At 37.9% G+C, this 15,873-nt stretch overlaps 1 protein-coding gene across 1 annotated transcript in view; it reads right to left on the bottom strand.

Moving 5' to 3' along the window:
* TMPRSS15 (transmembrane serine protease 15) overlaps positions 1–15,873 on the bottom strand; it is a 91,197-nt gene that overhangs the window by 41,668 nt on the left and 33,656 nt on the right. The window contains exons 9-13 of the mRNA XM_030548476.1: positions 13,518–13,655; positions 12,322–12,471; positions 5,209–5,314; positions 3,349–3,499; positions 1,937–2,078 (exon numbers count right to left, since the gene is read on the bottom strand). Of these exons, the coding sequence (XP_030404336.1) occupies positions 1,937–2,078; positions 3,349–3,499; positions 5,209–5,314; positions 12,322–12,471; positions 13,518–13,655 (687 nt within the window). The remainder of the gene's footprint in view (positions 1–1,936; positions 2,079–3,348; positions 3,500–5,208; positions 5,315–12,321; positions 12,472–13,517; positions 13,656–15,873) is intronic.

Here is a 15,873-nt window from a genome sequence, read left to right as displayed (position 1 = left end):
GCTTCAGAAATGTAAAAACAACGAGGAGTCCTTGTGGCACCTTGGAGACAATGCCACAAGGACTCCTCGTTATTTCTACTGATACAGACTAAAATGGCCACCCCTCTGAAACCTTCAGAAATGTGTTATAGATTTAAAACCAGGTCAGCACATAGCTGTCAGTGGTAAAACAGAAATCTTATACTGATTCCATCATCCCACAGATGGAACTGCTCAGTGTGTTGGTCATTTATCTACCATTAGAACATCCTTCAATGTTCTTTTGCATTATTTTAAAAACTGGTGGAAGTTTATTCATGTGCTTCAATCTTAAAAACTTTCAATTTCTAATGCTGCTCAAATGGAAAAGTATGTATACGGATTGAAATTAATTAAGATAGCTTCATCACAGTGCTCCATGAACCAAGAACAAACCGTGTTCTCACTCACTGAACACCATATTGCTAGATAATATTATTGAAAACTCACTGAGAATTTTACATAAATGAAGGCCTACAAAGAAAAGAACTAAACTAATTTATTATGGTGATTAATATTAATTTGTTGTCCAAGTTTAACTTTGGACACAGAAACTTTTTTTGAGGTTTCCTTTCCTCTTATATTCATTGCAAGGAAGGTTTAAAATTAATCTTTTATCATATAACCAGAAAGTTTTAGTTTGCTTTCCTTTACTAATGCTTTACATTTAGAGGTGATGGGATTTTTAGTGGAATGTCAATATTAGTAAACAGTACTTTGAGTGATAGGAAACCCAGCCAATAAATTACCCCCATTATTTTAATTTCAGACCATCATTATTTACTCTATGTTGTCAAGTTAGCAACTAGAAGGATTTATAAATGACATTAAATCCAGTATGAAACAAGATTCTTGTGCACTTATTGTTCATTTCAATTATTTCAGACCTTCTGGGCACACATAAAGTGTTTTTTCTTTTAAATTATCAAAATTCTCATGACTTTTCTCCAAAAAAAAGGAAGAAAAAAGCTCTCCAAAATAAAACAAAATAAATTGTCACCATTTTTTGACCAGTTCTACTCATATGTTTACTAAGGCACCTAGAAGGTTCAGTGAATCTAGCCTACAGAGTTAATATCAGATATATTGATTCTACACTGTGTTATATGCATGTTCTAAACACAAAATTATGGTCGCATTTAAGATTATTTAAAAAAAAACTCTCAAACAATATAAATTCCAAAATTTTAAATCTCTGTGGTCTCCACACAATGGCTCCTGTGAACTTTCCAGGAATGGTGTAGACAGAGGAGTATGGTGTACCAGAAAAGAGGTTTACAGCCAATGTTTTTAATGGCTCATGAACTTTAAATTAAAGTGTTGTTCGGGAGGAATGTTTGGCTGGTGCCCCCAAACCTGGGTGGTCCTGCTGTGCTAGTATTTGACTCTAAAACCAGGCATGGAACACTAGAGACTTGCCCATTTGAACAAGGAAGTTATCTACCAAGCACAGAGTTTTCAGCTCTATTAAAATACAGATGTGCATACATACTCAGAGCTCTATGAAATTTTAGCCACATAATCCCTTACTGATGTCAGTGTGTTGCATGGCCAAACCACCTGGTTACTCTGTAATGCTTTCAAAATATAAAGTCTAATATAAACATTAAAATAAAATTCCAGGAAACCTCCCTTTCTACTTATTATTGAGACAGGATTTGAGTTCTTCAATGGACCTTAAAAATTTAGATGATTTGTTCTTTTATACTTTCAAAATCTAGGCCCTGATCCTCAAGAAGATGTAAATCAATGTAGCCTTAAGCATGTCAACAGAACTTTGATGATATATGCCAGCTAAGATTTTGACCCTTGATTTGCAATAACAAACAAAAGCATAAGTAATTAAAGAGTTGAAAATGTTTAAAAACAAATATGTTCACAGAAAATAAACATATACTTTACTTTAAAACTGACTTACTGGGAAGTGAAGGTGGAGTAGTGCTTGTTGGAACCAAAGTTGGTTCTGGATAAATACTTTCCTTACACTGTCCACTTATCAGTCCAATGTCATCCAGGGCAATATCACTTAGACCTGGTTTTTGAAATGCATCAAAAATAACCTGGAATTCATGGAAAACATAAATTTAGAATGTAATGCTAAATTATCTAGCCATCTGTGCCTTCAGAACAGATTTTCCCTTCTTTCATGCATTTTTAATTTCTACCATAATCTCTGGTCTGGAATTCCACTGGTGGGTCACTAATGAGAAGAGATAATTCCCTGCTAGAAAACTCTGTGAAACAGCACTACGCAAGACTAGATTGAGGCTCATGCTTACAAACAGAGAGATCCGCTATATATCAAATGAGTCAGGAAACTGAATATATAATTCTATAATTTCATTATCTATATAATGAAGTTTTCACACACAGAATCTGAAATCATTATGGTTCAAATTCTCTGCTGGCCTTAATTGGCTTAGCTCCTTTGATTTCCAAGGAGCTGCACTAATTTAATCAGAAGAGAATTTACTGTTGTTATTGTGCCCCAAACCTACTGTTACCTACAGCAGGCCTATTACCAAATATTAAGTGCTGGTGATCTGAACAGCCAAATGCAATATTCTTCATGGTGTTATAAGGAAACCTATATTTCCTGGAAAACTGACTATACTCATATTACAAAAGCATTTGTTTGCTCAGATGGTAACTGCAATCTTTAGCATTCTTCTCCTGCAATGGTTTTGCTCAAATGGCTGCTCACCTTCACCACCATAATAAGACTAGTCATCCCTAATACTTATGGAATGGATTTGCTGTCTAATCCAGAATATCTGAAAGAATTACCTAGTGTAGTTCTACTATAGACTAATTCTTTTTGATACAATAGAGTCCTTTTTTTTACCTGACTGGATATAAAAACATTTCCTTTTGAAGCAAAATTCAAATATATAATTATGTAATTAATTGGATGAACTATTTGGGAATCTAAAGTTTCTGATTGAATCTCATTAGGGACAAATGCTTCGTATTTCATTCATTGTCAAGGTATTTCAACTTTCAATCAAATTTGGATACATTCTCAGATTTCCCTTGCTGTGACCAAGAGCTCTCTTTGGATACAAAGCTAGCTGTCCTCAGAAAGCAGCAAGTCTCCCTGTCCTATCATATCATCAACAACAATAATTTAAACTCTAGAAAATACACAGTCCAGTTCTGAAGCCCCAGTTTTCTGCATACTAATAATTATTTGACAGTAAGTGTTAGTAGACAACAAAGGATATTGCTTTTGCAGATGTGGAATACTGCAAATGGTTCCAAAGGTCGTTGGAAAATAAAGTGAAAGAAAGTTAACTTAAAGTAATAAAAAAGATTAATAGCTTAACAAACCTTAAAGTCAGATGTTTCATTTAATGTTACTTGTCCATAATTCCAGTTGTTTCCATAATTTCCTTCTTTTTGGAAAACTGTCTTTTCCATGTTATTGCTATTCACGATGTTTATATTTAAACGGTAAACATTAGTACCATACATATGATACCTGGAGGGGAAATACCAAGATTTTATATTATCCTATCTGACTGGAATTTATCCAGATGAGTGAATAAAAAGAAATATCATACCGAAAATACTCATTTAAGCTTTTCATTGCATAAATAACTTTATGAAGTCAAAGACGGGTCAAAAACTAAAAGGTTTTAATGTATTTTCACTCAATAAATTCTGGGAATTTGTTTCTAATATCCCACACATATTTGTAAATTTTTACAATAAAGGGTATGTAAAGAATATCATATTCAGACTCTGATAACTGATATTCTAAACACATTTTGATTATGACAGCATCCCTCCAATATATGTCACCAGACTTCCAGCATGTGTCATTCTAAAGGACTGGCATCTGAAAGCTCAACAAGCTAGAATGGTATTATAATATGAGGTTTTAAGCCTCATGACTTCATTCATTGGCCACATGCTAAAGGTTGCCAATCCCTGCTATAGGGCCTGATTCAAAGCTATCTGGAGTCAATGAAAGACTCTTATTGACATTTGTGGATTTGGATCAACGTCCACATTGTAATTTCTTATGGAACTGAATAGTTAGAAACTTGGAGTGAAATTCTAGCTGCAAAATTCCCATTGACTACAATAGGGCCAGGATTTCACCAAAGGAATCTCTAGTTTGTCCAAACTCTTTGGAGAACTATGCTTCACTCCTGCCGCATGGTTAAGCCAGGTTGTAGACTTTGAACCAATTGAACAAATAATTTATGACAAAAAATACATTTACATATGATTTCATTCTTAATTAAAGGTGTCAAATATAATTCCCAATTCTGGACCTTAGCGTCCAAAATATGGGTACTAGCATGAATTCCCCTAAGCTTAATTACCAGCTTAGATCTGATAGGCTGCCACCAATCAGGAATTTTTAGGACCTGATACCCTCTGGTCCCCCCAAAACCTTCCCAGGGGACCCCAAGACCCAGATTCCTTGAGTATCACAACAAAGGGAAATAAGCCATTCCCTCCCCCCCCCTTCTTCCTCCCAGCTTCTTCCCGCCCTGGGAACACTAGGAGATTGCCTGATTCAACTTTTTGAATCACCACACCGAGAGGAGTGTTACCTTCCCCCTCACCCAGAGGTAATACAAGCTGCGTGAATATAACACAAAGAGAAAATTTATCCTTCCCTTCTCCCCATCAATTTCCTTGAACCTTAACTAGGAGAAAAAAATTAAACAGGTCTTAAAAGCAAAACTTTTAATAAGAAAGAAAGAAAAAAGTAAAAGGTTTATCTCTGCACATTAGATGGTAAACAGTTACAGGGTCTTTCAATTTATAAACAATAGAAAGAAACTTTCTCCAGCAGAAACACAATTTAAGCTACTTCCAGCAAGTACACATATGCAAATGGAAAAAAAATTAAAAGACTATGACCACCTTTTCTTACTCACAATTCTGAATAGATAAGAGACTGTAGCAGGGAGATTGGCAGAAACCTGGTTGCACCTCTAGTCCCATCCAGGACCCAGAGAGAACAAAGCCAAACCCAAAACCCACAAACAAAGGCTTCCCTCCCATGAGATTTGAAAGTATCTTGTCTTCTGATTGGTCCTCTGGTCAGGTGTTTGGGGTCCCTGTTTGTTAACCCTTTACAGGTAAGAGAGACATTAACCCTTAACTATCTGTTTATGACAAAAGGTTATACTTAGTAATTATGTAACTTGCAGATGCTTTCCAACGTACCAAAAACTTAGACAAAATTGATCTGAAGCGGGAACTAGAGGCAAGCTAAAAAGTCGAACTCTCTGCTGTCTTGCTGAAAGTCCTATGGGTGTTGAAATATAAAATCCTGTAAAACAATAAATATCTTTCATTGGTAATCAAGCTGATGAAGTTTGATGATGACACTAAATTATTATGGTCAAGAAAAAGAATCTGGTTAGTAAAAAATACCAGAAACAGCAGTAACTGCAGCTAGAGCGAAATACACAGAAAGAGTGGGGAGTGTCACCACAGCAGGTGAAAATGTAAGTGTAAAATTATGCATGTTGGTAAGAAATAGCTTTAAAACTTCTTATATATTTTAATGGGCCCTTACCCTGCACAATGACTGAGCAACTACTCAAGGGGTGAGAATCTGTCCCCACTGAAGTTAGTGGGAATTTCACCAGGTGGGGCAGGATTTAACCCAAGGAGTTTATAGTGAATTAATCAAAGTCTGCCCTTATCACAGTTGTACACGCTTTTGGAGGGAGATTATTTCCCACTTCATACCCTCCATACCACATAATGGGATGTGGGGGGAGGCAAAAAAGTTTAGGACAATAATTTGTCATAGATGGAAGCAATATCAACATGAAACATACATTGTTTGGTAATGTGTTTGCTAGAGTTATGTACATTAATTCTTTGAGGCTTGGAGCCCAAACTTTCTTTTGCAATGTGAAAATGCTAAATGGGGTACAATTAAGTGGAGAAACACTCTCATTTCAGATCAGAAAAACAACGTTATCCACAGAGTCCTAAAGGCGAAATTCTGGTTCCAGTGATGTCAACAAGAAAACTTACAGATGCTAGGATTTCACCTCTGTTGTATAGATGCTTCATGTCTGCAAGATTCATTCAAGTACATTAAAGATTGGTTTGTAGAATGAAATCCATATTAGGTCCTTCATTTCTGTATTGATTTAGAGATGCTCATAATCATGGATTTGTAGAATCTAAGTCGACTGTGATCATCTAATCTGACCTCCTAAATAACACAGGGCACAGAACATTCTGCCCCACAAAAAAAATCACTAAAGAATATCTTTTAGAACAACATCTAATCTTGATTTTAAAATTGCCGGCAATGGAGATTCTGCCACAACCCTTGGTAAATTGTTCCAATGGTTAATCACTCTTACTGATAAAAATGTATACCTTATTTCAGGATGGGCAAACTTTTTCGTCTGAGGGCCACACTGGGGTTCTGAAACTATATGGAGGGCAAGTGTAGTGTATTAAATTGCTCCCCATAGGAATGTGCTACTTATGGTGTACTACTTACAGCTACCAGTCCTGGTACTCCTTAAGTAGCATATTTCTACGGGAAGCAATTTAAAACACTACACGCTGCCCAGCAGGCGCTTACAGCCCCGCCACCCAGAGCACTGGTGATATGGTGAGCTGAGGCTACAGAGGAGGGGCCAGGAACTAGCCTCCTTGGCCGGGAGCTCGAGGGCTGGACAGGACGGTCCTGTGGGCCACAGTTTGCCCATCTCTGCCTTATTGACACATTTGTCCAGTTTCAACTTCCAGATATTGGATTGTGTTATATGTTTCTCTGCTGGATGAAGAGCCCACTATTGAATACTTGTTCACCATGTATGTTCTTATAGACTGTAATCAAATCATCCATTAACCTTCTTGTTGTTAAGATAAATAGATTGAGCTCCTTGTGTCTATGAATAGAAACATTTTATAATCCTTTTAATGATTCATGTGGTTCTCCTCTGACCCCTCTACAATTTGTCAACATCTTTCTTGAACTCTGGACATCAGAACTGGACACAATATTCCAGCAGTGGTTGCACCAGTGCCAAATACTCCTACTCAAGATTCCCCTTTTTATGGATCAACAGAACCTTTTAGCCACAGAGCTGCACTGGAAGCTCATGTTCATATGATTATCCACCATGACACCCAAATCTTTTTCAGAGTAACTTCTTCCCAAGATAGAGTCCCCATCCTGTAAGTATGGCATACATTCTTTGTTCCCAGATGTATACATTTACATTTAGCCATATTAAAAATCATTGGCTATTACCCAGGATGGGCAGGGATGGTGTCCCTAGCCTTTGTTTGCCAGAAACTAGGAATGGGTTACAGGGGATGGATCACTTGATAATTACCTGCTCTGTTCACTCTCTCTGGGCCACCTGGCATTGGTGACTGTTGAAGACAGGATACTGGACTAGATGGACCTTTGGTCTGACCCAGCATGGCCATTCTTAAGTTTTTATTGCTTCAACCCAGTTTACAAAGCAATCCAAATTGCTCTGAATCAGTGGAATGACCTGCCATCTTCGTTATTTACCATTCCCCAAGTTTTTGTGTCATCTGCAAATTTTATCAATGATGATTTTATGTAATTTTCCAGGTCATTGATACAAATGTTAAATAGCATTGAGCCAAGAATCAATCCCTACAGGACCCTACTGAGGCACACCCTTTTGTTGATAATTCTCTATTATAATTACATTTTGAGACCTATCAGAGTTAACCAGCTTTTAATACATTGAATGAGGGTCATGTTAATTTTATATCAGTCTAGTTTTTTGTGGCACCAAGTCAAATGCCTTACAGAAGTCTAAATATATTACATCTACACTATTACCTTTATTAAACATACTTGTTAATTTCCCCCAAAAAAGACATGGTTAGCTTGACAGGATATATTTTCCATAAATTCATGTTAAATGGCATTCATCATCATTATCATCATCAATGTTCCTATTACGCCTCTGGCATTTAGGGCAGTGAGGAAGCTCCTCCACGTCTATCTGTTTCTGGCAAGTCTTTCAATGGTTCCCCAGCTGTGCCCCAGGTTTTTCAGCTCGGCTTCCACAGCTCGTTGCCATATTGTTTTCGGACAGCCTTATTTTTGCTTGCCTTCAGGTGTCTATCTTATTGCCACTCTGGTGATGGAATCAGTTTCTAGCTGAAGCACATGACCGATCCGTCTCCAACATCTCCTGGCAATAATGGTTCTCAAAACCTCTTGGCTGCACTGTGTCCACAGATCTTGGTTTGAGATTTTTCTGGGCCAAAAGATACAGAGGACTTTTCTGAGGCAAGTTGTATGGAATGAAGACAATTTGGACATGTCATACTTTCTCATTCCCCAGCATTCTGCACTATAAAATAATGTTGAAAGTACAGAGCTCTGATAAATCTTGAGTTTGGTTTTGGTTTTGTTTATTGATGATTTCCAGACCATATTTATGCTCCTGAAGGTGTTCCTGGCTTTATTGATTTTGTTCTGGGTGTCCTGGCTTGTTCCACCGTTCTGACTGATGGTGCTGCCCAAGTATGTGAATGTTTCTACGTTGCTGAGAACATAATCCTCTATCCGTACTGGTGATGGTGAGGCAATATTAAACGTAATGATATCTGTCTTATTGCGGTTGATTTTTCAGTCCTATTTGCTGGCTGAATGTATTGAGTCGAGTTGTTTTTTCTTGTATATGGTGTTGGGTATGTGATAGGAGAGTGAGATGATCTGCAAAGTCCAGGTTTCAAGGGACAAGAAGAGTGTCCATTTAATGCCTCTTTGCATGTCTTCTGTTATACGCTCCATTACCCAGTCGATGGCAACGTTGAAGAGGATTGCAGACATGAGACACTCCTGACATACTCCTGTTTTGACGTCAAAACTGATCTCACTGTGATCAACACTTCATATAAAGTTGAAATAGAAGCTTTTGATGATGTTGATTATACGGAGAGGGATTTCATATGTGCTGGTCCTGTGAATGCTATCAAAAGTCTTCTCAAAGACTATGCAGTTTATATAGAGTTGCCATTGACATTCTAAGCATTGTTCTATTATGTTTCATAGAGTGAAAGTCTGGTCTGGGCATCCACGTATTTTCCAAAAATCAGCTTGCTCTTTTCTGAGAATGCTATTGACTGCCTCTGATATATGTTGGACTATGATCTTATACAATATTTTGCTTGGCATACATACAAGTGTGATACCATGCCAGTTATTACAATCATGGAGTGTTCCTTTTTTTGGTACCTTCACTATACCCCCATTGGTCCACTCATTCAGCACTTTTTCCCTTTCCCTGACTTGTGTAAATAAAGGGGCCAGAATAGATGCTGCTAACTCAGAATTTACCTTGAACAATTCTGCATTCAAGTTATCCTTGTCAGGAGCTTTCCCATTTTTTAAGGATTTCATGGCTTGAATGGTCTCTTCCTTAGTTGGGGTGTCTGTGTTGATATCAAGATCTTTTTCTGCCTCCTGGATGTTTGCTTCCTCTTTAGGTGGTTCCCTATTCAGCAATTCTTTGAAATGCTCTGTCCAGCACATTTCTGGTTCTTTTTCAGTTGTTAGTAGGTGTCCTTGTTTGTTCCTAATGAGAGAGTTTGTTGGTGTCTGTCATTTACCACTGATAAACAGCGTCATTTTGTAGACAGTTCCTTGTTCACCATGAGCAGCTGCATCCTCTGCTTGTGTTGCCAGATTATGAATATAATGTCTTTTGTCTGGTCTCACAAGGCGGTTGACCTCCCAGTGTGCCAAGCTACACTGCTTGCGGTATTTGTCCTTTAGCTTCTGGGATTTTGTGTCCAAAACTTTTTTCTTCAGGGCTCATCTGGTTTCCCTGACATTCCATATGCTGGGTGTAATCGACTCCTTCCTTCTCTTCTGCCTGTAGCCTAGACAGGCTTCACTGCTCTGTTTATAAATTGCTGTTACTTTGTCCCACTTCTTGTTGATTTCCTCTTCTGCATTCCCTTCCTCTTCATCAAGGTCTGCAAGTGTTTGAAACCTGTTCTTTAACTGCAGAATGAAGGCTTTCTGTATTTCAGGGGACTTTAGCTTGTCAATGTTATAATCTCTATGTCCCTTGTTTCGTGGACCCACACAAGGTGGTGGTGGTCACTGCCAATATCTGCACCTCTTCTCACTTTCACATCTGTCAGTGAGTGTCGCCACTTGCCATTGATCACTATCTGGTCAATCTGGTTCTTATCTCTATCATTTGGAGAACACCATGTCAGTTTGTGAATTTCATGATGTTGAAATAGGGTTCCGCCGATGACTAGGTCATTCATAATACAGAAATCAGCTAGCCTTTCTCCATTTTCATTCATGATGTCACATCCATGTCTTCCCATTGCTCTGTCTTTGTCTGTGTTGTCCTTACCTACCTTGGCATTCAGGTCTCCCATGACTATAGTTTGTCATGGCGTGGTAATCTCTAACTCCACCTGTAGTGTAAGGTAGAATTTGTCCTTTACTTCTTCATCACTGTCATTTGTCAGAGCATAGCACTGAATCAGCGTGATATTATTATGTTTCCCTTTCAGTCTGGCTCTCATAAGTCTGCTGATGGACTTCCATTCAAGCAGGGAATGCTCCACTCCCTTCTTCAAAAGGGTGGCAATACCCTTCCAAAATTGTCCATCATTCCATCCAGAATAGAGCAAAGTTTCTCCTGATGCTGCTGTTAATCTTCCTGATCCCATCCATCTGTTCTCGCTGACACCCAGGATGTGTAAGCTTTAACGTCTCATCTCTGCTGTGACCTGAGCTAGCTTTCCTATTTTGTACATTGTCTGTACATTCCAAAAAACAAGTTTGTTTTTTGTCTTGGTATTCAGCACTTCAGTCTTCATGCCAGTGGCTTCCTTTTGGCTTTCACCACTGGCAGTTATACGGGTCATTGACTCCTGAAGGCCATCAGACACAGTAAAGGTCGATTTCTCTATCGCTGTTTCCATAGCATATTTTGTGTTTTATGAGACAGGGTTGTTAGCACTGTGCCTAACCCCCAACCTGGAGGACTAGGGTATCTGTTTTGTCTGGGCCCTCACTCACAGATCAATCCGGCATGATTGAACCTACCAGGAGCAAAAAACTCCCACCAACACAGACTCCGGGGATCATTAGAGCATGCAAGCTGTCCCGCCACAACAAGGCATGGACACAGAGGACCCTCCTTTAATTATTTATTAATCAAGTCCCATATCAACCATTCCATGATCCTCAACTAAATTGAAAAAGTTGTCTTTAGAAGTAGGTGAATGAGAGATGAAACGGAAACACGTCATACCTATTTTGAAAATGTTTGCAAATATTTCAAGCAATGTACTTCTTTCTGACCTTGATTCATTAATTCTGAATCTGAATCAATTTGGGGAAACTTGTCCAATAATACATATAGTTTTTCTTTGGAGCTTGTGCTGTTTATATGTATTATTATGTAGCATGCATCATTTTGGCATGAGGACTGGCACCGTATAATACAATATGATGTGAAGAAAGTGAGGTGAAGGTTAAATCTAATTTAAGTTGAAAGTAAATCTTTTATAGTGTAGGTTTGAAGTATTATGCTGATTTGGTTCTGAGGCTTGTTGAACGTGTATTATCTCTTTTGCTTTTTCAGAGAGAAGCAAACAAAATTGAACGTTTTTAATATCTGTGTATAATGCAAACTCATATGTTTACATCAGACTGAGGCAGTAGAAATCTGAATGTTGAAATAATGGTAATATTGCATATAAGAATTGTCAGTTTAGATCTAGTGAGATGAAAGAGGAAACATCTAGAATAAATGAAAAATTCAGAGTTGAAAATCACTGCCAAATGTTTTGCTATATGAATTCCATGTTATTTCAACTGATTTGGCTTGCGGAATTTGAGAATGAAAATCAGATACTGTTCTCAAAACTGTTTAGGGAGTGTACATTTATGTATTACAGCCAGATTAATACTTTATACCAAATAACATATTGGGTAATTTTGCCTTTTTTTCTTCAAGTAACATATTTTTGCAGATTACAATTTTTTGTATTTAATTATTCTGAATAATTCTCAGTCTCACAAACAGTTTGTTGCGATGATTGAAAGTGAAATTCAGACTACATTCATTAGAATTGATTGGGCTGACAGATCATATGGGAATATTTTTGTTTTCCCATTGAATAAGCATAAACTTCAGATTTAGTTTTCTAGAATGAGTATTCACAATTACTAATTCCAAATGTGCAGCCCATGAATATTCTCTATTTGTTTAAAATTAACTTTTTTCTTTGGATGTTCCTTTTCTTAAACTCTTTGCTATAATTTGTTCTTACCTGACAAGTTGCCATACGTATGATCATAATCAGGGCCAGACATAAAGGGAAAGGTAGGCCCACTAATTCTCTCCCATTCACTATCATCTTCTAAATCTTGAATCCAGTAACAAAAGCCATCTTCAAAGTTGCAGTTAATTTTTTCATTATCTGTGAATAATATCAGATAAGAGAGTGAGACTGATGATTTCATCAGCATGTCCAACTGTGCATTTTTATGAAAAAAGTGTTTGAATTTTTAAGAGTGCCTGTGAGGATTGCAACACATGGCCATTTTTGATTCACTCCGCTCAGGAGCAAAATTATAAAGTTGAAACAGTGTATATGTTTTCCTAATGAGCCTAAACTCCTTCATGTGCTGCAGTATCCATGGAGTTGACCCTAAGTGCTCAGGCACTTAAGAATTCCTTTGATGCTTGATAGCTCAACAATATCCCATTCTCTTTTCTCCTCCTTTCCTTGTGTTCACTCCAGCATTGTTCCTTTAGAAGGCTTCCACAATTCTTTTTCTTTCCCACACTATCTTGCTCAGTATTCTTCCTCAGTAGGAAGGGGATCTTGTCTTCTGCCCACTACACCTTCTATTGCAGCTCTCACCTTATGCAAGGGTTCCCAGAGCACAGGAATCTTGGCCAGCCAGCTGCCTTGTGTAGCTGTATTCTTCCCCAGGGTCATGCCCTCCTCACCCCCATTACTCAAAAGGCAGCATCCTAGACAGCAATCACCTGTCCAGCCTATGACTAATTTTTTTCCTGACTATCTGGAAACATCTAAGTTTAACTCATGTAGTTGTCCTTCATTTGTCACAAACAGATTGGCTACATTTAAATTTTCTTCCAATATTTGTATTGACTGAAGCTGATATGCTCCTCTATTTCTTTTAACTGTTTTAGGACCATCACCCATTGCAATGAGTTAAGCCACCTGTAACTCCACAGTTCAATTCAACCTCAAGTGAGCAGATACTGAACAAATGGTAATGCCAATGATTTTCAATTGCTCATTCTTAAATATATTTCTTATGACATATCCATGAGCTTTAGTTTTATTAAACCTATAATATAAATAATATTATAATGTCTTGATACTGCAATCAGTTTCACATAGGCAGTTCTTAAGGCTACACAGATTCATGTGGAAGTCAATGGAGCTTTGAAGAAGCAGAAGGGCCCACCAATATGGATCCAGATACTTACTGCTTAGCTCACTGGTATAAAATGCGGTATATGTTGCTTTGAATCCATTATAATTTTCAGAATAATCTGTAATAAACTCTGCTGTAGCCTCATCAGAAAAAATGTAAACTGTTCCAGGATTTGTCCCCCAGAGCGAAGCTAAGAATAAATAAATAAAAAAGCAACGATCAGTTACAGAAGGTAATTCAGTGTCACTTAAAATGAGTGATGCTATTATTAAAAGAGAGTGAGCATGACTATTTCTTTCAATTCTGAATAAATCCCTCTTTACAGAAGTGGTAGCTCTATCTAAAAAAACAAACAAAACAGCATTTTTCTAATTAGCTAAAATATAATTACTTTTGTGAGGTAAAGCTCTGCCCTCAGATCTGCACATCCATCTTTAACTTCAGCACAGATGTCAGCTAGTGAACAAAGTACGTTTTCTAATATAATGACTGTAACTAAGCTATGGTTGTGATTTAATTGTATTTTGCAATATCTAACTATTCACATATTAGCTCTTCAACTTCATACTTATTTCCCTGTAAATATTCTGGAGTTTTTGATACATGTATAAAATCCAAAACTCTAAGACCAGAAGGTCGACTACATGATTTCATTACTTGAGCTTATCCCCATGGTTTGGTAATTAATATTTTTATTTTTAGAATCAAAGAACTTTAAATACACTACCATTACTTTGTAGTTTTATTTTTTAAATAATGTATACATCATAAAACTATGAAAAATATAACAAAATCAATTACAGTGTAGTCAAAAATCATATATGACTGGGAATTCTAAAAATTATTTATGAAACTAAAGGGGTAATGCAATAAGTAACTCAGTCATGTAGTTAGCTTCCTGGTTATGAGCATGAGCCAATACCCAACTGAGGTCAGTGGAAAGACTCAAATTAACTTTAAGAGGGCAAGGATAGCTCAGTGGCTTGAGCACTGGCCTGCTAAACCCAGGAACCTAGACAAATTAGAGGATTGGGCCAAATGAAATCTGATGAGGTTCAATGAGGACTAGTGCAGAGTCCTGCACTTAGGACGGAAGAATCTCATGCACTACTACAGACTAGGGACCAAATGGCTAGGCAGCAGTTCTGCAGAAAATGACCTAGGGGTTACAGTGGACGAGAAGCTGGATATGAGTCAACAGTGTGCCCTTGTTGCCAAGAAGGCTAACGGCATTTTGGGCTGTATAAGTAGGGGCATTGCTAGCAGATCAAGGGACGTGATCGTTCCCATCTATTCAACATTGGTGAGGCCTCATCTGGAGTACTGTGTCCAGTTTTGGGCCCCACACTATAAGAAGGATGTGGAAAAATTGGAAAGAGTCCAGCGAGGGCAACAAAAATGATTAGGGGGCTGAAGCACATGATTTATGAGGAGAGGCTGAGGGAACTGGGATTGTTTAGTCTGCAGAAGACAAGAATGAGTGGGGATTTGAGAGCTGCTTTCAACTACCTGAAAGGGGGTTCCAAAGAGGATGGATCTATACTGTTCTCACTGGTAGCAGATGACAGAACATGGAGTAATGGTCTCAAGTTGCAGTGGGGGAGGTATAGGTTGGATATTAGGAAAAAACTTTTTCACTAGGAGGGTGATAAAGCACTGGAACAGGTTACCTAGGGAGGTGGTGGACTCTCCTTCCTTAGAGGTTTTTAAGGTCAGGCTTGATAAAGCCCTAGCTGGGATGATTTAGTTGGGGATTGGCCCTGCTTTGAGCAGGGGGTTGGACTAGATGACCTCCTGAGGTTCCTTCCAACCCTGATAGTCTATGATTCTATGAAATCTTTAAAAATATGCCAAAATGATAATTTAAAACTAGGGTGAAATAGATATGTATGTACCAAATTATTCCCTTCTACATTTTTTTCCTTCTTAGCAGAACGGAAACTCTGTGTGGAAATCCCTTGTAATTTTTCCTTCATGGGATATGTAGTGCCCCGTGGAAGAGGCCAAGGTTCTATCCCCTGGATCTACAGATCCTGGAGAGAGCTAATGGTGGTAAAGTGCATATGGGTGTCCTATGCCTTTATGCTACCACCAGATCTTTTCCCCAACAATTCCTTCAGCTCCTGGGAAGCATGGCTGCTGCAGAAGCAATACTACCAAGAGATCTCCCAACTGAAGCTTCCTTATCCCCCACAAAGTAACCATGTGTGTATTAGGGTGAGGTGAGATAATGTCACAGAGGCAGAATTGCATCTTTCGTCTCTATATATCCCTTTCTCCATCCAGACACTGTTTGTAGTGCACATTTCCCTTCTCTTACAAAGGCAACAAAGACTATAATGATAAGGAAACCTCCCAACTTTTTCTCTAAATATGTATTTAAACCCCTTATCAAAATATGGAAGTTT

The sequence above is a fragment of the Gopherus evgoodei genome, chromosome 1, assembly GCF_007399415.2.
Source record: "Gopherus evgoodei ecotype Sinaloan lineage chromosome 1, rGopEvg1_v1.p, whole genome shotgun sequence".
Taxonomy (NCBI): domain Eukaryota; kingdom Metazoa; phylum Chordata; order Testudines; family Testudinidae; genus Gopherus; species Gopherus evgoodei.
The sequence above is the reverse complement of the archived record's forward strand: the minus strand, read 5'-3'. Positions and strand labels throughout refer to the sequence as shown.